The 26145-nt window shown below is 43.3% G+C and overlaps 3 protein-coding genes across 3 annotated transcripts; 2 read left to right on the forward strand and 1 right to left on the reverse strand.

Moving 5' to 3' along the window:
* Positions 1-1249: 1249 nt before the first annotated feature.
* Positions 1250-10054, reverse strand: gckr (glucokinase (hexokinase 4) regulator; the record flags this gene model as incomplete). The annotated part of the gene is made up of 19 exons (XM_080849926.1): positions 1250-1375; positions 2177-2311; positions 2597-2746; positions 2956-3042; positions 3152-3249; positions 3646-3742; positions 3911-3987; positions 4259-4356; positions 4584-4682; positions 4828-4946; positions 5215-5320; positions 5524-5618; positions 5738-5791; positions 7005-7071; positions 8383-8456; positions 8624-8692; positions 8976-9044; positions 9394-9549; positions 10001-10054. The coding sequence occupies 19 exons, from the start codon at positions 10052-10054 to the stop codon at positions 1250-1252; spliced, it is 1830 nt and encodes a 609-aa protein (XP_080706052.1).
* A 1163-nt stretch (positions 10055-11217) lies between these two features.
* On the forward strand, positions 11218-15861 carry fndc4b (fibronectin type III domain containing 4b; the record flags this gene model as incomplete). The annotated part of the gene is made up of 6 exons (XM_080849813.1): positions 11218-11284; positions 13842-13957; positions 14245-14449; positions 14687-14776; positions 15328-15464; positions 15820-15861. 6 exons carry the CDS (start codon positions 11218-11220, stop codon positions 15859-15861), a joined length of 657 nt encoding a protein of 218 aa, XP_080705939.1.
* Positions 15862-18132: 2271 nt separating this feature from the next.
* On the forward strand, positions 18133-25728 carry znf513b (zinc finger protein 513b). Its single transcript, XM_080850526.1, has 4 exons — positions 18133-18257; positions 21291-21419; positions 22290-23051; positions 23750-25728. Exons 1-4 carry the CDS (start codon positions 18218-18220, stop codon positions 24547-24549), a joined length of 1731 nt encoding a protein of 576 aa, XP_080706652.1. The 5' UTR covers positions 18133-18217; the 3' UTR covers positions 24550-25728.
* The last annotated feature ends 417 nt before the right edge of the window (positions 25729-26145 follow it).

The following is a 26145-nucleotide window of genomic DNA, read 5'->3' on the forward strand; positions in this document are numbered from 1 at the left end:
GTGTATTAGCTAACAGCTTCAGGAGACTCCAAGAGTGTCACCTGCAAAGAGAGAGAGAGAGAGAGAGAGAGAGAGAGAGAGAGAGGGAGGGAGAGAGAGAGAGAGAGAGAGAGAGAGAGAGAGACATATGCAATGACACTTTTCCTTTTGGTTGAAAATGACTCTTGCGTAATCGGTTTTGGCAACAGGGTTTTAGCATTGTTGATTTTATATTTTACTGGGTGAGGTTGAAATGAATGGTCTGTCCCCAACTCTGACACCAGGGTGGTCATTCAAGACAGATGAGGAGTGGTCATATGGTCTGTGTAAATGACTGTACTATACGTATGGTAATTTGAGGTTTTGGTGACTGGAAATGTTGCTGATGTGTCACAAAATATATATTCAGTGTCGCCAGAGTGTTTGAGTTGCGTGTGGAAGAATAGACTCAGTCTTGGCAGGTCACATAGGACCATACTTATTAACTGCCAAACTCAAAAAAGGTGAAGTTGTATGAATATAGCAGGTCAAGCTGAAACCAACAGTGCTCTGTTTTATTTTGATCCATAATTCTGGCAGTAATTAAGAGAAGCAGAATGAAGCAGAATGAATAAGCAATGAATAAGCAGAATGAATAAGCAATGAAGGCCCTGTTATTAAGACCTTCTTAATACTGAAGGCTTTACATTTAACCGTGGGTGGGTTGTACAGATAAATCCTGTTTTGATCCTTTTTACTAATCAGCTACTGTAACAGACAGTACTGAATGACTACTTTCAAAGATATCCTGACGTTATGTTGAGTACTTTTTTCATTTAGAGTCTTGTTCGAATATACTGATTCATTGACTGTGTAATGTGTCAGTGTAATGTACTGATCTAGTGGTATTTATTGCTTATGCATAAGCAACACATGTTATAAATTGTACAATTACACTATTCATGAATATAATACGGCATATCATTTTAAACATACCAAAAAGAGTACCACAAAATCGAATTTTTAAAACAATCCATATCAATGTAATGAAAATAACAAGGCAGTCCTGTCAAGATGCAGTATATTCATTCGCTGCTCAAAATCTAATTTAATTTCCCCCCCCCACATTTTTAAAAATACAACTACGTTGCTACTGACACATTTATCTTCAGAGTACACTAAGAATATCACTGGTTGCAATTGAATCATTAATAATGAATAACTATCAGAGGAGATCATGACAAAGAGAATCTTTAAACAGCTGTCAGATTATTTCAGCGTGGGAGTGAAGTCAGTGGCATACTGAGGTCAGGCAGGCCTCCACAGCATCCCTGACCACAGAACACTCCCTCAGATGGGCCTGGGCCTCGGACACCGAGCAGCCTGTCTGGAGGATCACCAGAGCGGTCGGAACCACCTGGCAAGGGACAGCAACGCATCGCGGTCAGTAAAAGGCAACTCATTGAACACGCTCCCTCCTGCACTCTACTCTTCTACAGAATCAGTGTCACATGTCGTATGAACCCCAGTGTTTTAACTCGGTGACCTTTACTTCAGTGTTTACCAGTGTATGGCAGTGCCAGACCCCTGCATATTTCTACATTACAGATGAGACATTCAATTGCCACACAATAATCTTTTCTAAAATAAAGATGTTGACTGTAGAATTAAGGAGCAATTGAACAGTACCATTTAGCTACTAAAACGTCACTGAACTGTAAATACCCTGATTAAATTCCATCAGAGGTATTTTACCTACATTTCCCTCGGGATTAATAAAGTATCCATCTATCTTGTATTTGTCCGATGCCAGATGGACGTTTGCCAAAGCTTTGTTACAGACTCCAGTCAATAAAGAAATGATGTGCCCTGAGAGCCTGAAGGAGCAGTGGCGGTTCTACATGGATTAACGCCCCGGGCGAGACCCCCTCCGAGCGGCACTTTTACACGGCACCTTCTTAGCAAGCAGGGGCGCAAGCAGTGGCGCCTGCAGCTGCAGGGGGCGCCAATTTGCCAATTCTCCACACAGTGATATGATAATAGAAAACCGCTTCGTGGCCCAGATTATTATTTATTTATTTATTTGGTCGTGCCGCCCCCCACGTGACTTGAAAAAGTGCCGCCCCGGTCGACCGCCCGGGTCGCCCGTGTCTAAAACCGCCACTGTGAAGGAGCACTTAAAAGTGAATCACAGAGTGGGGTGATGTATGATGCCAACCTTGTCGCTTGCATTGGCCGCCTGAGTGTGTCTGCTGACGTCCGCTGTGGTCGTCTCCTCGGTGAGCTCCTCCGCTCTGTAGAGGGCTCTCAGGAGGGCTCTCTCTCCCTGCATCCACGAACAGCCTGTAAACCTCTGAGAACCAGAGACAGCCCATTCACTTGACCAAAAATATAACATTGTGTAGGTAGTACAGATGAAAAAACATATACCGTGTTTCCGTGCAACATTCAGCGATTCTAGGTGGTTCAAGAAAGCATAATACTGTGTAATCGTGTATGGTATGTCGTTGTATGGCATCACCATTCATCTTGGTTTTCTTTGTATGCTAGTGGACATTTAATACTCACAATGGTTTATTCTGTCTCCGTGGGCTGTCAGCTTGACACCTTAGCCGCAGGGTAAATTGGAAAGCTTTACCTGAAGCATGCCTATGGCTCTTCTGTACAGCTTGCTGTTGGTGACCTTGAGGTCTATCATGTAGTTCTTGTAGACTTTTCCCTTCAGGATGTGAGCCCCTGTGCTGATTGCATTCAGGATTAGTTTAGTGGAGAGCTCCCACTGAAGCCTCTGTTTGAACAGGGAACATGCCAGAGGAACAGGGAATCTTAGCAGGATAATAATCATAGAATGTTCATACTGTTATTAACTATTAACTTATTTTATTCATCATTTATTGTTCGAAAAGACTATGATGTAATTTATGTCTTTCGGAATGAGTGCACAGTAATCAGCACAGGGCAGATGTATGCTTGTGTGTACACTGTGGAAGTTTATACCATGAAGAAACCATCCTCTGCATCACCAGCTGATGAAGTCCAAGTCATTTTGAGGATTTTTGAGGCAAAGATATTGTTGATGTTCACCTAAAATGTGAAATTTTTTTGTGATACATGATTTCTTACACAAACAGTAGTGCAAATGATAGGTGTCTCCACACTGAAATGTTTAGGCTGTGTGTCAAAGCTCACTCACAGGGAATCTGCATTCTTCATGTTCATGACAAATTGCTTGTAGGTTTGAGGTCTTACTTTTCACTTGGCCAGCTAGTTTCTCAACATCAGCAAAATCCTCTGATTCACATAAAAATAATATTGTAAAGTTATATGTGTACATTAACAGAGGGTAACATGGATTTATGGATCATATATAGTGGTTATACGTGGAGTTTCAAGTTTTAGTTAAAAAAAAGTTTTGAGGCCTACAACAACTACGTGAAAGGTACAGTGAAATATTGTTTGTGAAATGTAATGATATTGTAATGTTATAAAATAACAAAGACAATGCATAGAATCCATCATTCCTTAACTAATTAAGGTTGGAATTTTCATCTTATAATAACACTCCACACTCCTGTTAACCTTTTAACACAGTTTTCCGTCTGAGCTTTTGACATGTATGCGGGATCAAGATCAACATGCCATGCATTGAAAATAACAATAAAAGCAACACTAAAGGACATAGTTCACCATCTACAGTAAATATGAAGATAACTGTGTCATTCTCTCCCAGAGTGGGCAAAATGGTGCTCAGAAAGTCCTTCTGGTCAATACAGAATTGTGGACCCTAGAAATGGAGGACAAAACCAGAATGAAACATTTGACAGAACAACAAGAACTGATGATTGGGGTTTAAATTTGCTCTAGTTAACTTTGGGTCACTGGGATGATGACGTGTTTTAGAGCAGAAACACACACTTTGCAAACGGTCCATTATGTACTGAATTATACAAACCAGAGAGGACAAGTCTCCCTCTTTGTTGTTCATTTCACTGAAACCCCCACTCATGAAACCTCTAATGTCCTCAAAGCCTGGAGAAAAACAACAGAAGTGCTTTCATAATCAATTCAGTCGGGGAAAAAAAATAAAAAAAAATCAAATCCGCATGCATCAATAAAGTATTTTTAACCTACTAACAGAATCCTGCTTTTGGTTTTAAACGTTCATACAGAGATGCCCTAATAAAGATCCTCCTGACCCATTCATATCTCAAATATAAGTAAATAATGTCTCAGATGTGAGTAGTCACTCCATTAATCTTAATTAGCATGTCAGTGAGATCTAATCTATACAGATCCATACCTGCTCCAAACGTGGGAATGCACTCACTCGCATCAATAATTCCAATAATTCCTAGAGTTTTCCAGCCTAGGTAATAGACATGCCCCTGGTTTTGTAGGCTGATCACCCACACAGGCGCATGCACACACACACACACACACACACACACACACACACACACACACACACACACACACACACACACACACACACACACACACACACACACACACACACACACACACACACACACACAGATCCAAATGAACAATTGAAATATCCGTAATTTCAGGGAGCCTTGAGTTTGTATGGTGTGGATGTTGAACCCATGTACCTTTAAACTTACCTAATTCCAGCTTTTCCAATCACATCAGCCAATTCCTCAGTCTTAGAGTATGTAATTTCATGAACCGTCTCATAATCTCGAATGCAATCCAACACAGCTCTGTTTTTCCAGCAAGAAAATCAAGTTGAATGGAACAGGATTAAAGATCCAAATCGATATTAATGCATCATGGTTATGTGTATTTGAATCGTCCAATGTTCATTCGTAAACAGGGCTTCTTAGTTCATCTGGCTGATGGACCTACTGGTGATTGATCTCACTGTGACTCTGAACTGCCCTATGCCCCAGCAGGAGCAAGCTCTCCAGCAAGACCTTTGTGGCCGTGCCTCCTTTCATTCGAGATGAGCCGCTGATGGCCTCAGGCTTCAAAGGAGAATCAGGAATATACAATGGTGACTTCAGTTCATACAAATACAAAGTATTAAGACATAGCTATGTTGAGCGGTGATAATGATGTCCAATTATATGGCTAGCTTTTTATGAATTTGGACCACAGCCATGCTGACAGATGATGAATTTTGCGATATGGTGCCAGGGGTTACTCAGTGATCTCACTCCATTCTCATCTCTCTTCATGTATTACATAAGATTACAAACGGCATAATTCATTGCAGCTGTGAATCTTACGTACCCCAACCACGGGGTTTAAAACAAAAGCCCTCTGACCCCTCTGCAAGTCCAGCATCCTTTCTGTGACCTGTCTGACAGTATGCGGCCACCCTTGGATGGGCTCATCCCTGGGGAGAAGAGATCCCTGAGTGAAGAGTGGTCTGTATCTCCTATCTCTATTCAAATCTTTCAAATCTCTGTCATCATCTTTAGCTATCACCATCTGCAGCTTCATCAATATGTTCATCCCATTTCCATGCTAACATCCCCACCATCACCACCACCTTCATCATCTGGATGATAGTCATCATGGCCATCCTGTTTGTCATACCTTGCCATGTGTGCAGGGTTGAATCCTATCAGAACAGGTGTGAAAGTGTCTAAATTGTTCAAGCAGAAGTCGAGCTGGCCAGCAACAAATGGTGCCTTAATCATAAAAAAAAATGATATTACTAAGCAGATACAGACAGTTAGTTTGACTGACAACCCAGTGAATGACTCAGGGACTATTCCACCGTATTACCAGAACTGATGCCCAAACCTACTGATAGACCACAGGAAATTCCAATGAAGAGAACATGCTTCTTTCCAGCACATGTCTGCAGAGGAAAAAAACATGCTGTTTACTGCAGTCGCCCAGGGTATATGTGCCTGTACAGTGTAATTGGTAGAGAAACATCTCAACTCCAACCAAAAATATAGAGCTATGAAGTGGAGCAGATCTTAGCTCTGTGTGGTTTGTTAGTGATTAATGACTCATCACTGTGGAGATATAATGACATAATTATTAGATAATCTGGTTTTTATTGGGCTTTAAGATCCAGTATCTGACAACCTTGACAACCCACACCATTCAGTTATTTCTTATATTTCTTGACATGAAGTAATTGTTATCATAACGATTCAGCTGTCCTCCAAGCTGTCTCTTTCTAGCTCTTTAAAGTTTTCCCATCCCATCCTTCCTTCCTCTTCTACTTTTCTCTGATCTACCCTGCGTTTGTCCTTTTCTTCTTTTTCTTCCCTTACTCCTCACTCTTCACCCATCTACCCTTCCAGCTTGCCCTCTCCTATTTTATTCACAATTGCTTGAAACCTCTCCTGTCTTCTCTCTTTCATCTCCTCTCCTCCCTCTCCTCTCCTCTCCTCTCCTCTCCTTTCATCTCCTCTCCTCTCCTCTCCTCTCCTCTCCTCTCCTCTCCTTTCATCTCCTCTCCTCCCTGTCCTCTCCTCTCCTCTCCTCTCCTCTCCTTTCATCTCCTCTCCTCTCCTCTCCTCTCCTCTCCTTTCATCTCCTCTCCTCTCCTTTCATCTCCTCTCGTCCCTCTCCTCTCCTCCCTCTCCTCTCCTCTCCTCTCCTCTCCTCTCCTCCCTCTCCTTTCATCTCCTCTCCTCCCTCTCCTCTCCTTTCATCTCCTCTCCTCTCCTCTCCTCTCCTCTCCTCTCCTCCCTCTCCTCTCCTCTCCTCTCCTCTCCTCTCCTCTCCTCCCTCTCCTTTCATCTCCTCTCCTTTCATCTCCTCTCCTCTCCTCTCCTCTCCTCTCCTCCCTCTCCTTTCATCTCCTCTCCTCTCCTCTCCTCTCCTCCCTCTCCTCTCCTCACCTCACCTCCCTCTCCTCTCCTCACCTCTCCTGTCCTCTCCTCTCCTCTCCTCTCCTAACCTCCCTCTTCTTCATCTCCTCTCCTCTCCTCTCCTCTCCTCTCCTCTCCTCTCCTAACCTCCTTCTTCTTCATCTCCTCTCCTCTCCTCTCCTCTCCTCCCTCTCCTCTCCTCTCCTCTCCTCCCTCTCCTCTCCTCTCCTCTCCTCTCCTCACCTCCTCCAGCACTTGTGCTCCCAGTGAGGGAGAGTCTTCTGGCGCCTCCTGGGAGGTCAGCAGTGCCCTGTGAAGGTGGGGAACCATAACGTTACACCATATGCATTCACAACACATTCAGAAAAGGGGGGTTACCAGTAGTGAAGGTAACTAAGGGCTTTTACTCATACACTATACTATACACTATATAAGTAAAATTTTGAGGTACTTGTATTTTACTTGAATATTTCCATTTTGTACTTTATACTTCAACTCCACTACATTTCACAGGGAAATATTGTACTTTATTTACTTGTAACTTTTAAGATGAAAATGTGGATAATATAACAAGATTTAAAATACAACACATTGGTAAAGATTAAACCAGTGATTTCCAACATTTTTGGCTTCTGATATCTTACAAAAAGCAATGTGTTGTTAAATGTGGATGTGGATGTGTTGGAATGTCAATGGGGGGGTCACATTTCAGATGTCTATGTGTTGTTAAAAGTTCCACTAAATAGTGATCTTTCCGTCTAAACTTCTCACATGGTTTCATTTAAATAAATAATCAAATGATCCAACATTTCACCAAAAATTAAAGATTAGACAAAAAGTATAAAACTGAAAACAGATTGATGGCAGAATGTTTTTCTTCTTTCTTCGCCCATTAACCATCTCACAACTCCTCAGATTTATCTTGTGTCCCTGTATATAAACTGGATATTTAGTAGTTCAAACTAGCTCCACCTCCAGCAGTAATATGCTGCTTACACAATGATTACCAGCATTTATATTCTAATGATGTTTTGCTGCTGATACTTACGAACATTTACTTCATTGGGATTTTTTCAAGCAGGACTTTTCATTTGTAACGCAGTATTTTTACATTGTTGTATTGGCACTTTTACTTCAGTGAAGGATTTGAATACTTCTTCCACCACTGGGTGTTAATGTCAGCCAAAAACAACATAGAGTAGATAGTAATGCATGTAAATGTAAACCCCTCATGGAGACACGCAGACATTCAGGAAAGTTAGGTATAAGGTTAGGTATTCTGTTTACATACAGCAGGCTAACATGATTATTTCTTCAAATTTGACATTTTAACCCTTAGGATTCCCACCGTTGGGAAAGTATTTTTTTTTGTTCTTGTTGTCAATATGCCTTTAAAGCTCTGTGAGTTTTGGTCCTAGAATCATAAAAAGAACAACCCCAGAAACCCTTAATCTTCTACATATACAGTATGTTATGGAAATATATACAGTTACAGTATGGAAATATACAAAAACATCAAGGAATGTCAGACTACCTAAAAAAGTCTAACAGGCATGTGTCCCCTAAGGGTTTAAAGGGAACATCTTTGTGTTTACAAAGTAACTTACAGAAAGGCACTTACTTATCACCTCCAGCAATAATGTAAGAGTAGACTGGCTTTTGCTGATGCCTTGCAAGTATCTTATTGAATGTGTTCTGTAAACAAGATCATTTCAGATTCAACATTCATTTGGTATGAAATGAATGTCACATGCAACACAAAAGCTGTACATAAGATGACTTTAATGCTATAAAATACGATAATATGTAATTATATAAAATCTAAGTAGAAATATTAGAAAACACACAACAGGGTAATTTACCGATAGAAGAAAAGCAATCCGGCCAGATGTTCCACAGCCACTGAGGACAATTAAACTATCGTCTGGTTCCTTTAAAAAGTCAGAGAGGTAAATCCTGGTAAATCCTGTTGTAAATCCTGTTGTAAATCCTGTTCTCCTGTTGATATATACATAAAAACATACATACATACATACATACATACATACATACATACATACATACATACATACATACATAAATACATACATACATACATACATGCATACATACATACATACATACATACATACATACATACATACATACATACATACATACATACATACATACATACATACATACACAAATCCAAAAGGTTTATTCTTTACATACCATGAGAATATTTTTCACCCTCTTAGCCACATTCACCAGAATCTGTGCCACAGATTCACTGTAGAGTCTCTGTAGTAACACAGCATTGCATCATTTTTACCAACACAGTTTAAGGCAAGTCACATGAAAGGTAAGTCAAATGATCTATCTAAAAATGTTTGGGATTTTCAAGTGACGAATGGAGGAGAGAAAACCGTGACAACCTTAATTCAGATGGAAATTGGGAATGACTCACACACACGCACGCACGCACGCACGCACACACGCACGCACGCATGCACGCACACACACACACACAAACACACACACACATACACCCATACACATGCACACACACACACACACACACACACACACACACACACACACAAAAAGCTGATGCTTCTCAGCGTAGCTGTCACTTAGATGTAGTCCTGACCTTATACTCTGCGTCTGTCTGCAGGTCCCCTTGGAATACCTCAGCATCACACTCCTGCAGGACATGCACAATCTGCTGGGGTCCCGCCCTGTCTATGTCACGGGACAGTGGATTGGATTTCTCCGTGACAGGCAGTGGTGACTCGTAACCTGGAGACTGACAGGGTGACTCTGTTACTGTCACGTTTTGATCCGTGCCATGTCAACTCACAGTTTAGTGTCCTTGTTAATGTCACTCTCGGCTGGGTTAGGGTTTGACAAGGCCGCTGGATTTGCTATTTATAAAAGAAAGGCCATGAATTTATAGGAATAATATAGGTACACCACCTGCAAACCACACAAAAGAGAAGAAGGTTGGTAGATTTGGTTACAGAGAATATTTCAGGTAAATACTGTAATTCATCGTACCAGATTCAGTATGTACTCACCGCAGTAGTGGTGGTCAACTGATTCCCAAGTGTTGAACTTTTACATAGCAACATGAATGTAAACAAAACAGATAAGCCCGTCTATTGTCCAAGCAATTCTTCTATTGATCTGTCAATTATAGTCTAAATCTGATAGGAACTGGAAATGGAGTGTCTATGGGTAAATGCAGCTGATATTACCTCCCATTCCTGTGCAGCTCTTGTCCTTCTGGTTTCTCCCTGGTGTCCCGGCATTGTACACATAATGTATGGTAGCACCCTCACAATACCGTTGGTCCCTCACAGGTCAGTGTGGTGGGGATTAAAGGGATGGGTCAGTTTAGTTTGTGTGAGGTTAATGGCAAACCACTACCCACTGAAGGGAGATTCAAAATAAAAGAGTCTAGAGTTCACAAAACGAACTTTGAGCTACAGTAGCCTAGCCTATACCACATGCCTCAGGCAGTGGCAGATATGCAAAACTGAAGTTTATAGTCCATATCATATCTAATATGTGTAATATGAGCATCTAGCTTTATTATGAGCATGCAATTGGCCGGTAATTAATTCAAATTATGTGAAATGTTATCATTTTTCTCAACTCTCCGCAGAGACGGAATATATAATACTGTATCTTATAAAAAAGCGAAATGCCTCACGTAGGCTACTGTAAGCGGGGGGTGGACCATCAGTAAGAGATTGACGGATTTATGGAGGAAACGTTACCAATCAAGATTGGAGCGACGAACGAGACCCAACCCACCTGTGGGAGGTGATCCGCGTGTTCCGCAGAGGACTCGGACAGCAGAGGGTTATTGTGTTATTGATATGCTGGAGGCGTGCGGACGCATCGCTCACGGGAGAAATAGTTGAGAGAAAACACTGCGTGCGCAATACCGGGGTTTGGACGCCATTTGAGTGTTCGTCATCCCTCATACGTGGTCAGTTTGGATCAGATTGTGTTTACCTTCATCAAGATAATCGATGACCCAGCTTATGGTCAAAATCGAAGGACCCCTCCGAGATCTTCACTTTAGGTCAACGCTATAACCGGAGTTCTCTCATAATGAAAACCACCAACAAGGTGCGTAATTGAGTCACAACGGGTACCATAACGGTTCCCATTCATTGAAACCGTAAAAACTCAGAATAGCTGCCGAATTATGAATGGACAAATGCTGTGTTTTTTGAATGAGATCTACAAGATCCGCTGTTCAAACCAGGCAGTGGTGACATTTGCACAGGTATGACGGTGACATGAGCGATCCTGAACTTCTGCCTAATCAAGAAACGACGGTATCAGACCCGATCTGATGTTGGACTGAAGAGCATTACAGGGGGTAAAAGGATGGAGAGGTGAAGGACGAGTCCCTTTAAGGATTTTTGATCAGCTGCGGAGCGACAGCGCTTTGTGGAAAATGACTCCCCTTTTTCTACATGTCATTTTAATTGTGTGCGGAGGTCACATACTTTATGCAGGGGCAAGTAAGTAGAACAGTACTTCTACCCACCCATCCATCTGTGAGTCGTCCATTCATGGCATGTCTCCCCATCACTGTGACATTCGCCATCACAGAGTTACAAGTTGAATTTCAGTGTGCAGTTGTATTTAGGAGGATGATGGTTTAAGTTCTATCACACCCACACACACCATAAATTGTGGTTTAGCCATTCCACCCATTTCAACACATAGCCTATATATTGTGCCAGCCAGCCTAAGGGTGATGGGTCTGGCCTTTAAGTGCCTTTGATTTACTGTATTGTGTTTGTGTGCATGTGTGCCTGAGAGTGTGTGTTTGGGTGAGGTTTAAGGCGGTGTAGATCATATGAAGCCATGAGACATAACCGCTGCCAAGTCAGTATGATGATGAAAAGTGTGACGCCTGACTCTGACACAAGCTCAGTTGCCCTTACAGAAATACTTGCTATAAACATGACACCTTCATAAGCGCTCCAATAACATTCATATTGCATGGTTAGATGTCAAGAGCATACACAAAGCTTTTTCCTCTAGGCTATACACCTATTGTTACTTTTGTCATTATTACCTTTCTTTTGTTTTTGTGCTCTATATATAGAGGGTGTATCAGTGACAGAAATCCAAGGGCAGACTTGGACCCACTCTCTACAAATATAATTGATGTACTCACTAACACAAATGAGGTAGAGTGGTGCTCGCTCATGTTTAAAGCGCATTTAGTGGATTGCAGCGCCGTGCCAGCCAACTCAATATTCATCCACATGGCTTGCCAGAGTCCAGATATCAATCACTGGGGTCATTCACAGAACCTGCACTCAGATCCTAGATCAGCATTTTTAGTGCACTTTATGGCCCTTTGCTCTGGCCTCTTTGTCACTGTCTGTGTCACTGATGACTGAGTATCAAAGCCTGATTCAAGAGTGGATCTGGTATAATAACAGAACCTATGTGGCCCAACAGACTCAAAGTAAACAGTGGGTAATAATCCTTTTCTTGATATACAAATAGCAATATGGATACAGCATATGATGTTAAAGGAGATGTAGAGCCCATTCTGACAGCGACAGACATTGATTAAAGACCACATGAGCCCCTCTGATGGACTCGGGGTGGCTGGGCCTCACCATTAAATCAATGACAGACCTTTACAGTCAGGCTAATGGTTTGACTAGATGATTCACTGTGCACTGAGAAAGAGGGAGGGATGTCTTTTTTGTTTGAGATCTTGTGGTGTGGTCACTTGGCCCTTTTTTTTTAATCACAACCAGTTAGGCCACTGAAATGTTTGAGTGTGTTCCAACCACAGGAACTGTCCCTGTCCTCTTCCAGGGCTGTTTTCACAGAAGAAATCAGCACTTATGTGCAGCCCTGAAACTGTTGGGTGGCGCTTGCAGTGATAGTTGAAGCTTATTGGTTTGACATGAGTAGAAGAGAACAACAAGGCTTCTTCTAGCCTCTAAATAGGCTTTAATTAATCAACAGTGCTTTTATCTAGTAAATACAGCTGCCATCTGAGTGTTTAGCAGTCAAATGTCGTTGCGGTTGCTAGAGAAATATATTGCTATTTTGTAGTGCTTGGAATTGACATTGCGATCGAAGAGCAAAGGCTATGTCAACGTGTAGGTCTGGTAGTTCCTGCACCACAGTGGGGAACTAAAAAGAAAAGGACTGGGTAGGGGGCTGTTTCGGTTAACGTTGAAGCGACTTGAAAGACCCATAAGTTCCTGCAGTGGAAAGATGCCTTCAATTAGAAGAAAGAAACAGTGGTTTTTATTATTATTATTATTATATTAATGTATGACCTGAATCAGACAGGACTAAAGCAGACCTTGGGCCCTGGCAGATTTAAGCCCCAGCCATCTCAGTGGCAAGCCTGCCCTCTCAGGTGCTGCAGAGCTATGTCTGCTAGCACTGCAGTGGTTCTGCCTTTGCAATTACAGGGTAGGACATGAATGGAAAGAGGAATATATTTGCATAATGACCCGTCATGACATTAGCTAAATACAGAAGCTGTTACATATTCATTAGCCCATCATATGCCTGGATCCTTTTTATTTTGGCCAGATGACAGCTGGATGTTTTTGAAAAAAAAAAAATTCTAGTGTGACACTAGAGCCGGATTATTTTTACCTTCAAAACACTGTGACAGAGACACATTAGAGACCTGTCAGCCAACATCGCCGCATGCTGCCTGATCATCCTCCACTGTTTTCTGTAGTGTCATCCTTTCAAGTAAACAACAAACAGCACTGAGTCAGAACTGAGAATATCCTGGTTGAAAACTGGAAGGAATCTTCACACTGCTAATAGTGTGTTGAGACTAGTGTTAGAGACTAGAAAGACAGGCTGACACAACTGTGTATTTTGCTTTCATTATCAGCTGCTCCCAGGTAACCTTGATAGAGTATTTATTATGGACAAAGGGGACTAACTCACTCTAGCCCGCTGGAAAGCAGTGGAAGATGTCTATGATGTGGTAATGAGCCTGTGAAGGATGTGACATTGTGATTGTATTGTTTTGTTATCTTCAAAGTCCTTTTGTCCTCTCCTCCTCTCCATCAGATCGGCCTGCCGCCCCTGTCAACGTCTCCATCACGCACCTGCGGGCCGACTCGGCTAACGTGTCTTGGAACATTGTGGACGTAGATGTTGTCATTGGCTACGCTATCTCACAGCAGGTTAGAGCGAGATCTAAAGGACATGCTGTGTCCTAAGGGAACCAATCATATTGCTTCTTGGGCTCTGACCTTGAATGACTTCTTGCTGAGTTTTCCTGTGTGTCTGTGTGTGTGTGTGTGTGTGTGTGTGTGTGTGTGTGTGTGTGTGTGTGTGTGTGTGTGTGTGTGTGTGTGTTTGTGTGTGTGTGTGTGTGTGTGTGTGTGTATGCATGTATTTGTTCCCCTGGCTCGTGTGTCTGTGTGTGTATGTATTCCTTACTGTGTGCGTGTCTCTGTGTGTTTGTCAGAGGCAGGATGGCTTGGCACAGAGGTTCATCAGCGAGGTAAACACCACTAGCCGGGCCTGTGTGCTCTGGAACCTGGATGAAGATACCGATTACATCATTCAGGTCCAATCTATTGGCCTGCATGGCGAGAGTCAAGCAAGCAAGAAGATACATTTCAGAACACTGGAGAAGTCAGATCACTTTCAGTCTAGCTTAATGGACCAAGGTACACCTGGCATAAAAAGTCCATCTGAAATGCAGCACATGTAGTGTTAGTCAGAATGGCTGCCAGTTATCATCCAAAGACACAAAAACACCTTTATTGTGAACAAAATAGAAGACCATATATCTTTGTAGAGTCTCTATGAGGATAAAATGGAGTGCAGGTTATTTCAGTTTGCCTCTTTCAGTTCCATGTGTGTTTTGTTCATATCGTGTCTCCCTTCTCTGTGTTTCGCTGAAGATGACCCAGCAGTGGAGGGTCTAGACATGACCAGACAGTTGCAGACTGGAGAGATGGTCATCGTCATGACAGTACTAATCATGTGGGCAGGTAAACACCCATGCCGATCTACCTGGAAAACACCAGCCCTACGTAGCACCAGTCTCAACATTTGACAAAGGATTGGGGTTTATGTTTTTTAGCAAACTAGTTGTTTCTCTAATGGTTGATGTTTTATGGTTAAAATGACTTGCCACTCTCCTGTACCTCACACATGTGCTGACAGGTGAATAAGGCACCTGCAGAGATAATACATCAGCCATCTATGCTTGGCAGTCTCATGCTGAGATTGATATTATAACACTTAAACCTAAAGTGTCTGTGAGGTTCCAGAATGAAGAAAATGAATGTGATGGGGAACTCCTGGGGAGAGAAACTAATTATTCTGTTGTTTGACATTTAAAAAAAAAAAAGACAGCTCTTGGCTTGTCTGCTGCCAATTTATTTAACATCAAACATTTGGCATGAAGGATATATCTAGATGTGCTTTATCCCTTCTGTTGTGTCGCCCAGAAAAATAAAATAAAATAAAGAATTGAAAGTAAATTAAATCATTTAAATCTAAACAGCAGATTCAAGATTTGTCTCTCATTCTTTCCCAGCTGTAATAGGTCTGTTCTGTAAGCAGTATGACATCATCAAAGACAATGACTCCAACAACCACAGCAAAGAGAAGGCCAAGCCCCCCTCAGAGCACAGTACTCCAGAGTACCACAACGGAGGGTTATTAGGGAGTAAAGTAAGTCATGAGAACTCCCTCTCACTACATTTACAAATTTACCTGAACAAGCCTGCAGGCACAAGGTGGGAACTCTAAGGCCAATTTCCTTACAATGTCAGTCTAGAAACTTTCACACTCATGAGGAAAGTGATGAGAACTTTCCCTGCCTGTATGATGTTTAGAGGTATGCTTCAGAGCATTAGCTAGCTAAATATAAAACACAGTCAACAAATAGAGCAGAAAATCAACTGGCTAAATCTCAGAACTTGCTCTGTAAACTAGAGTTGTCTAAACTGACTAACTTGTCTAAACTGACTAACACTTGCATAATGATCTGTACACAGTGATGGTAATAATTTGTGCTCTCTTGCAGTTTCAAAGGACATCATCATCAATCAGCATCATCAAGGTCTGACCCAAGCCTCAACCAGGCCAAGGTTCCTCTAACTTACTCCCTACCTCTACATGTATTAGACTTCTAACTGGCCTAGGCAACCACTTTTACTACCTGTCCCTGGCTCCTACCTTAAGTTGCAACCTCTTACCTGTCCCAGTCCCAAAGGCGTAGGCACTTGAATCCTGACCTAGTCTCCTGAACCTCACACAACAGATCTAGTGTCCTCCCACCTGACCAGGACTCCTCTGAGGTGACCGCTGCGGCCATTTAATCCTGCAGGCTACTCTTATCCGAGCAGGACGGGGATCACCTGATCCCCACCTGACCCGGCAACAGTGGCCCCTCCTGACCCTACCTGTGCACATCCAGATCAACGCTTGACTCAGCTGAACCAAATCCCTCCCATGAGCACCATTCTTTCTCAGCTGGAGTTCCATCTGAACGGAGCACTGGCCATTTGACTGTGCAGTGCACAGCGCTGGTTCATTGCATTCTTCCTAATGTGACTACTCAGTCACCTCAAGGCATACAAAGCCAGGTTTGGGAGTCATAAATACATCTAGCAGTAATCCAACAGTTACATCCAATGAAGTTTGAGTAGCCTACAGGGACCGTGCTTGAATTCCGACTAATGGTTGTTTTCAGATGGGTGATACTTGTGTCTGTGTGTGTGACTCGTTTTCGATAAGGCTAATGTTATATGAAAAGCATGGGTATTAGGAGAGTAAACAAATGAGCTTACTCACAAAATTATGTTTGTATGTTTAGGGAACTCTGTAGTATAATGGAGAAAACTGCCAGGAACCATTTCTATTTAAATATTTTGTCTGACAAATGGATCGAAATTAGCCTGGCCATTACCAGCCTGTGACTCCATTTCATTCCGTCTTTCTTGAGTATGAGCTTGAAATCAATTCAGGCGGAAATACGTAGGCTGGTGTCACCAGGCTAGATCGAAATGGGCTTGTCTGAAAATGGCCAGTTCAGAGAGGAACAATGAGGCCTACAGAACAGTCACACCTGTTGTCTTAACACTGTCAAACCAGATGGTTCATTTATTTCATTGTAGATATGGGGTCAATACGATTTTGTAAGTATAATAAGTTGCACTTGTTCTGTACATTAAAACACTCTAAAATGACACATTGGATTTATTTCATCCCTCCTGCTTTCATTACTTGTCACCACAATAAGACACGTAGTGTGTACTTTTATTATATAAATAGACCTGGTACCTCTGCCTCTGATAGCCTTACTCTTAGAGTTAGAACTATAAACGATTTTTTGCGTTACCATTTGTGTTCCTTGTGAAATGTACCTTCGTGTAAGGCTACATGAAGAATATTTCTGACACCAAAAAGTGTTACCTCCGTTTAAGCACAGTTTGGAATGCTAGGCTATATGGGCAACTATTATACCCATTATATTAGCTAAAGTATAGGAACGTACTTATTTGTTGACAAAGCCATCATAACCACATTTGTTGGAGAGGGAAAAAAAACTAATTCCCATAGCTTGCAGATGAGAATTCTAAAGGCGGATGCTGTCATCATCGAAAGCGGAAATACACACAGGGAAAGGAAATGTCCCAACAATGAATCTTTAAAAGTTTTAATTTCATGTAGCAATAGTGGTAGAGAATTGTGCTTATAGAATGGTAAAGCCGCATGTTTCGTATATGGGTTGTCAAAGCAAGTATACATACGAACCATCTTGGCAACAGAAGTTCGTCGTGTTGTTGTTCTGTAGCCTGACAGGCTTGCAAGTTTTGCTCAACAGCTTAGATAGCTAACATGCAGTCAAGTAATGTTATCCTAGCGTCAAGTTTCATAGCCAACGCTAGCTTTTCGTGTTGACTATCACTGCTATTACAAGATACCTGCCAAAACATTTGGGCTAGTTCTCAGTTATCCCTACACAAATCCTGCATTACAGTAAGTGAAACTTTAAGGTTTACGATATGCTGGTTTACTTTCCTCGCTTGCATAAACCACATGTTTTAGGGGTCTGTGGCGCTAAGATCTTTCATTATAATTTAGATATCACTGGTCATTTCTGTTTACATTATAGGTAACAAAAAAGTTATTTAAACTGACATATTTTTCTCGCAAATTGTTACCTAACGTTGACCTCACAGTAAAGTTTAGAACACTGTTCAATCTCGCCACCTCTTTTAAATTATCAGGCGACGAGACTGGCAAGGTGAACGCATCATTGCTGGTAGGTGAGTAGCCAAAGGCAATGGTGGACCGACTGATGACACTGATAGTTGTGTCTTTGTGCGGGAGAGGAAGAGGAAGATGACAGTGTGCAGCTAAAGGAATGAGCTTATTGCCATTTGAGCAGAGGGAACTGCATTTGAGAAGCGGACAAAATGCCCCGACGGAAACAATCCAACCCACAGCCAGTCAAATGTAAGTCAAGTCCTTTTTTACATTTAATTACTTGAATATGACGCAAATCGTCAGTGGTATTCTGTGGAAATGAAATTATCTGTTTATTGTGATAAATCTAACGCCAATTCTCTCACTGCAACTTATGTGTAGTCCACGAGGAAGTAACCTCAACTCGGTTAAATTATTTTCACTCTGTCTGCCGGCTTTTGATTTTGAAGTAGTTACTACAATATAGCGGTTCCCTGTCATTCTCATTCTGTGTCCGTTTATAAATATATAAATATGATCAAGCCTTGTGTTTGCACTTCATCGGAATTAATCTGGCCACTGAAGAGTGTAAGAGTGGCCCCTTTTGTTGCATGTTTAATTAGTACATATGGGTTGTTCTTCTACCAGTTTAGCACGTTTACATTGCAAGCATTCCAGTGCTTCCGAATTTTCTTGTTATTGAAGTCGATGTTATAAGCCATGCTGAGGAAAATCCTCAGTCAACAAATAATAAACGACTGTTCAGTGGACGTGTACCTCGTTCACAGTAAAAAATCTCAACCTAGCAGCTATCAGTCCGAGTCCCCTCCAGACATCCTCTTCTTCCTCAGTCTTTCCTAACTCCATTTCCCTTCAGAGACTGCCAAGAAGAGTTGGGTTAACCCATCCCTGACCTCTCCCTGTACCCCCACCCTTTAGCAACACACACACACACACACACACACACACACACACACACACACACACATTTGGCTCCTCTTCGCAGTTCCTTCCTCTCACAGTGACTCCTGACCCATTCGTGTCTTTGAGCTGACCGTGTCTCATGTTTTAATGTGAAACCTGCCGCCCAGACCTTAGGGGTTGTGTTTTTCCTGTTATTACTACTGCTCTATCATCTGGACTTGCCCTCTGCAGAAGGAGATTGCTGGTCCGAAATCAGAATAGCAATATCCTTGGGAAGGATCTACAAATCGTCGCAATATTTTTGTATATGGGGGGCAGCATGTATTTTCTTGTATTACAGTGGCAACCATGATGTTGGTGGGAACACACATATAAAGCTTATAAACATGCTGTGAGTGTGTGTGTGTGTGTGTGTGTGTGTGTGTGTGTGTGTGTGTGTGTGTGTGTGTGTGTGTGTGTGTGATGTTGTAAACACCTCCCCCTTGGTCGGCAAACAGTCAGGAAAGAGAAGTAGAGGAGGCAAGAGGAAGACATGTGAGGGAGAGGAAGATGCAGAAAGAGGAAGAAAACAAAAAGGGGAAGCTTAAGGCAGGAAAAAGACTGCGGTACTCTACATGAGATCTCTTCAGCCCCCTGCGGTATTGTAACACAGGTTAGGCTGCACTGAGGATATAAAGTGCAATTCATACCAACCAATGAAGCACAACTAGTCCTACTAGTCCGACCTTGATTTGTGCCTGATGAGAGTATGGTTGCATTCCATGCATTGAAAATCATCTCTGTTCCTCAAAATGTAAACGTTTTTTCCCCTAATGACCTTAAATTGGCTTGGCTGTACCTCTACACCTTTGCCTTATTTAGTTGTCGAGACGCTTTCCGTTTGTGGTGCCTCTGTGGTGGAATGACCTATCTAGTGCCATCCGTTCCAGCGACAGCCTTGGTATATTTAAAAAGTGCTAAAAAATCGGCTTGAGGCCTACTTCATGTTTTTGGTATTTGTTATTGTTTCTGTTATCTGTTATTATTATTCATTTTATATATTGGTACCTTATATTGTTTCTTGGATTTAGTATTAGTTACAGCTTTTTTAAAGTTTTTATTTATCTGTTTTTAGTGTTTGTTTTTAATGTTTTGTAAGTCGGCTTTGGACAAAAGCATCTGCTAAATACCATTAACATAGTATTGATGTAGCTATGAATATGACTATAACTATATATCTGCCTTCGGCTTACTTGCTTAGTTAATAATGTGTTACTAATGTTAGATCAACTTTGGTCCCAATCGGCAACTCTGACTTCGCTAGATTGAAATGCTAAACATCCAAATGTGCCGTAAAAGAGTAACGCGTTTAACATCATAGAAAGTCTCTGAAGAAAGCTGTTCCGAGTACTTACTGCTCTTAGAGTTTTCTTGACATCAGATCCCACCTCAGCAAAGGTACAGCAAAGTTGTAGTTTATTGGCATCTCTGCAGATGCTGGATCAATGTCTTACCAATGACATGATAAGAAACAGTGATAACAATTAACAGCCCTACATCATAAATGGCTATAACTTGACAACTCAGTCCTAACCAGATTGATTTAATACCTTGGGCCAGAAACCCCAATTTGCTGTAAAACTTTATATGTCAGCTTTCCAAGAACCTGTTGGCATCAATGTCATCATGATGCACACTTTCCCACTTTGTGAAGGAACACAACCAGATGGAACCGTCCGATAACTCCTTTTTGGTTAACATGTTTACCCTCCCACCTAGGTCACTCTAACTTCAGCTGGCACATCCCTGGTCCAAAGAACACCGCAAAGGCTAAGGCCTGTTTCCCAATCTTCTTCTTGTTCCATCATCATCATCAAGAGCGCTTGTCCTAAAATAACCCCACAGCTCTCTCATCGCCCTGCCTTCTCTTAACAGAGGGAGAGCAATACACAGTCCCCTTTAGAATCAGAATCAGAAAGGTTTTTACTGCCAAGTAGGGTTTCACCTACCAGGAATTAGGCAGCTAAATCCATGTTAAAACATTACAACCAGGAAAATTCCATAATAAAAGCCATCTAGTTCATCAGAAGTAATATCATACTATATTTATATGTATACTGACATTACCCCTGTCTCCTGACCTTAGGAGCATATGTTTGTGACATATGAAACCCAGGCTCTCTAATTCTGTGTTTTTGAGACAATCGTTGGTACACTGCAGTTCCATGGTGGAAATACTCCATGCTGATAAGCCATGGTGTTGTGTGCTCTATGTCATTTTTTTTATCACTTTCTGTGCCAAACCAACGTCTGCCGTGTGCTGTCCCCTGCCATACACTATTCTGTCCATAGTCCACATATCTGAGGTTGAACAACCTGTGTGTTCTATTTTGCTTTCAGTGGACTATGAGGATGGAATTACGGTGGGGAACCCAGACACCCTGGTGCTGGAGAGCAACCTCCTGCTGGGGCAGGACCTGGAGTTCGGAGAGGCAGACTTCAAGATCATAGGTTTCGACCGAGATTCAGGTAGACCTAACTAATGGGTAATGGCTTAAACTGAGAATGGGTAAATGTGACCGGATGTAGCTATGACTTAGGCGCTGTGATGCAGTTTGATCTGACCCAAAAACATATACTGTAGGGTATTCTTACATATAGAAGCCTATAAATATATACACAGGACAAGCTCATAGGACGTGTGGAGACTCCATTTCATGTGTGCTTCCTAGCATTTCAAGCACTTTAATTGTGCATTACTGCTGCAAGTTTTGGACGGTTGTTAAGAGTTTTAGAACACCAAGGGCGCGTGACCCAAGTTCACGCCTCCAAAAACAAACATTTTGTGTTTCTAATCCAGAGGGCTTAATCAGCTGGGTGTAGGCAGTCCTAATGCGTGAACAGCCAGATTCAATCAATACACATTTTTGCTGAAGCATCTGTGTCAAAGTAAACCGATTTTTTCTACCACTGACAGGCTCATAAGTGTGACTACATGGAAGGGATCCCTGCAGATAAAGATAGACCTGTGTCTGTTTACCTCTGTAACTGTAGAATCTGAACATTTCCGTAGTTTCTGTAATCAGACACTTATATTTACAAATATATTTGTCTGTCAAAGGCGGGGAGAAAAAACGGTTTACTTTGGGATGCAGCCCCAGGGGATAACATTGTAAAGCCATTCATCGTGTTTCAACTCAATACTGAATAGATCATTAATTGTCCTTAGTGAGAGTTTGGACCCACACAAATCTAAAAATAGGTTGGCCCAGGTTGAAAAATCCCAAAGTTTCCCTTGTCATGTAATGTAATATAATCTCAGAACAAATAGCATGTCAGTAAATCTGATCTGAAATAAACCTTGAAGCTAACCCAGCCTTGTGCCTTGTGTGGTGGCAGACTGTGCATCGGGGGACATGGGCATGGCTGTGTACTCCCTGAGCGACGAGGAGTGCACCAGCTACAAGCAGCTCAGCCTGGGCAGCGATGTGGACGACCCCCGCGACCCGGCCAGCGACCACGACGCCTTTCCGCCCCACCTCAGCTGTGGGGGCTGCGGGGGTATCCTGGAGGACCCCCAACAGCCCCTGTGCCTTCGCTGCGGCGCTCACAACCACTCAGGGACTGGCCGCAGGTCCACAGGGGGCGCCACTCCGGCGAAGACCACCCAAGGTGACGTGCGTCTCAGAGCGCAGAGACGAAGCAAGCCAGCCAAGACCACCCCCACCACAACCTCTACCACCACCCCGCTTTCTGCGGGCCGCAAGAACTTCTCGTGCCATATCTGCAGCTTCACGTCGCGCTACTCCAACCACCTGAAGCGCCACATGAAGACGCACAACGGGGAGAAGCCCTACCAGTGCCCGCACTGCCCCTACGCCTCGGCGCAGCTGGTCAACCTGCAGCGCCACATGCGCATCCACACGGGCGAGAAGCCCTACAAGTGCTTGCAGTGCGCCTTCGCCTGCAGTTCGCTGGGCAACCTGCGGCGGCACCAGCGCATGCACGCGCAGGAGCGGCCGCACACCTGCGGCCAGTGCAGCTATCGCGCCAGCAGCAGCCTCAGCCTCAAGAGGCACATGACCTCGCACAAGAGCAGCAGCAACGGCAGCAGCAACAACAACAACAACAACAACAACAGAGAGGAGGCCATCGAGGAAGGTAGGGGTCAAACGTGGCTGGATGTTTGTTTTGATTGAAAGAATACAGAGAACAGGGAGTTACCATAGATGTGTGCAAGCAGAGCATTTTATGAAACCCGACAAGGAGTGTCTGAGTTCAAATTCTGTAGTGATTTGTATGAACGTAGCTGATTCATTTAGTGTTTGGAAGTGTAGGCCTATTTATTTAATTGTTTTCAATACTTCTGTGTCTTTTTATGAAGAACGAATAACATGTATGAAACAAAAACCGCTAGATAGGCTTTTTTTCATCTATCTCAATTTTGAGACTGTAAATCTCAGTGGCCAGCTGTGGGCTTTGTGTGAGTGGTAATAATTAGTAATGTTGTAACAGTGTGCTAGTGGATATGATGTAGTATTGGGTGCAGGACAAACAGATTTTTTATGTGTGTAAGTGTTCAGCAGTTTGTGTTACTTTGTAAATGTTGTGCGCTGGAAGTAAAGATGCGTTTTAGGCTGGGCTGTGTGTCTGTGTTGGGTGTTGTCCTGATCTGTGTGAGGAACTGGACACTGCAGCACATGCCACAGCAAAGGAAAGGGGAAGTAGGGCTCAAACCCAGGAAAGAGGAAGACAGATTTGTGTTGCTTTAACGTCTCTGTTTTGACGTCTTCTTTCTTCAACATTTCCTCTCTCTCCCTCCTCTTTCTCTCTCTTTTTCCGTCCCCCTCTCTCTGTAGGAGTGGTGTCAGATTTTATGATGTGCATCAGCAGCAGCGACTCTGACTTCCTGCACTCGTATGACAGCTTGCAGGAGGACCGGCCCCCTTCCAGCCTGCTGGAGCCCGGAGCTGAGGAGGACCAGGGGGTCCCGTCCATCCTCTTCCCCTACGGGCTTGACCAGGAGCCGCCCTCCCCCGTCAACGGCTCCGCCGACGGCCCGCTACAGGAATCGCCCCGGAGACCCGAGCCACCGCCCCCCAGCGGCCGGGCCAAAGCCCCCGAGCGTCTGTACACCTGCCCGGCCTGCCCCTTCACCAGCCAGTACCCCAACCACCTGGCGCGCCACAGCAAGACGCACAGCGGCGAGAAGCCCTACGGCTGCCCCCACTGCCCCTACGCCTCGGCGCACCTGGACAACCTCAAGCGGCACATGCGCGTGCACACGGGCGAGAAACCGTACGCGTGCGACCTCTGCGACTATGCCTGCGGCAACCTGGCCAACCTGCGGCGGCACGAGCGCATCCACACGGGCGCCAAGCCCTTCCTGTGCCAGCTGTGCCCGTACAGCTGCAACCAGAGCATGAACCTCAAGCGGCACATGCTGCGGCACAGCGGGCACAAGCCGCACTGCTGCCCTATCTGCAGCTACACTACGGGCCACTGGGACAATTACAAACGGCACCAGAAGAAGCACAGCGGGAGTGCGCCACAGGGCTGGGCCCAGAGCCAGGCAGTGCATCAGGAGAAGGAGCTGCAGCAGGAGGAGGAAGAAGAGGAGGAGCAAGAAGAGGAGCAAGAAGAAGAGGAGGAGGTGTAACACAGATACTCAGGCTCACACACACTGAAATGCTTGCACTTACCTACAGACACTCTTGAGAAAACTCTTTACATAAAGACACTGGCGCTCCACACACACACACACACACACAAACACAGACACAGACTTTCACTTTCAGTTCACTTATTTTCTTACTCTCTGAGAAGTGTAAATAAATGTTGTGTATGATTTCTTTGACCTTATTGATAGTGGACTGTTGTAATAGTGTGCAGGCACTGCTGGCTGCTGAGGAGTTAAGCACATTGGGATCACAGGTTTCAGAGTTGCCTTGTTTCTCTTTTTAAGTCAGGGCCGGCCTTGACCTTTTGACCCTCACTGTTTTCCTGATGCCTCTGGGTAATGCTGCACTGAGCCCCTTGCACACCACTAACCAGGGCATTAAGAGGAACTGCGGGTGTATATGATGGGGTGTGCGTGCGTGTGCGTGCGTGTGTGTGTGTGTGTGTATGTGTTTGTTTGTGTGTGTGTGTGTGTGCGAGAGAGAGCGAAAAAGTGAGGCCGAGTTTGAGTGATTCGGACATTGGTCATGATGTTGCTGTTGATTTTGTTTAGTGTGATCTACTGTGAATTTTCTTTAGATAGAAGATGAATAATGATTCAACTTTGATTGTCATGCCACTGTTTTTATTTTGGAGCTGTTATTGACTGCTTAATGTCAGTTTGCCATTATGTCGGTTTATGTTTTATGTTAAAAATTGAAGGGACCACCACACTCACACACACTTATTTAACATCTACCTTTTAGCTCTGGCTATTTTGGTTGTAGCAATGCAGAAGCCATGTCTAAGTTCTTTCTCTTGTTAAGCTGTTGATTTTGTGTTTCACAAAGCTTTAAGTTCCTAATTTTTTCTTCAGTACATGTTACCCAGACAGAACTATTTAATGCCTAAAGAATGTGATGAAGCTCATAAGCGCTGTCTTAAAATGCTCTGACTGTGGCCATCGTGTAAGGAGCCCGGTGTGTCTCTACGAATCAGGGAAGAAATTAATTTGAATGTTTGGGTGCCATTAGTACTGCCCTCACCATGTCTATGGTGTCGCCTCAGTCAAAGAATTACTGCTCCCCATCATGTGGATCATTCGCAGGAATTGTCAAGTGACCTTTCACCTTTTAATAAAACCAATGTTTCTACCTTTTGGGAATGGAGCTTAAACTTGCTTGAGCCTTTTGTCGATGTTGGTAATTGTGAAATGTGTTCGGAGCTAGAATGGTGTAAATAGTGGTATGGGATACTAGTTTAATGGCACACGCGCCATCGGTGTTTAACAACTACAGATATTAGAGCAAGTGATGGGTGTGCGCTGTGGCTGCATTTACTTCTGAAGGCCTGTAGAGGGCAGTAGAGGGTTGAAACCATTGGGCAACCTCTTTTTTTTTATCTCGGCCTGCAGTAGGTGCCTGTGAAATCGTGCAGGGACCATCACATTGTATGAATGTGAGCTTCAACTGCCTGCTATGTAGTGCAAAGGAGACCTCAAAGCTAATTTTGAAGCTTTCAGATTGTGTGCAGGAAAATTGAACTCCCAGAATGCACCATGCTGGGCAGAAAGGTTAATGAGATGTGAAAATCTAAG

This window comes from Sprattus sprattus (assembly GCF_963457725.1).
Source record: "Sprattus sprattus genome assembly, chromosome: 13".
NCBI classification, from domain to species: domain Eukaryota; kingdom Metazoa; phylum Chordata; class Actinopteri; order Clupeiformes; family Clupeidae; genus Sprattus; species Sprattus sprattus.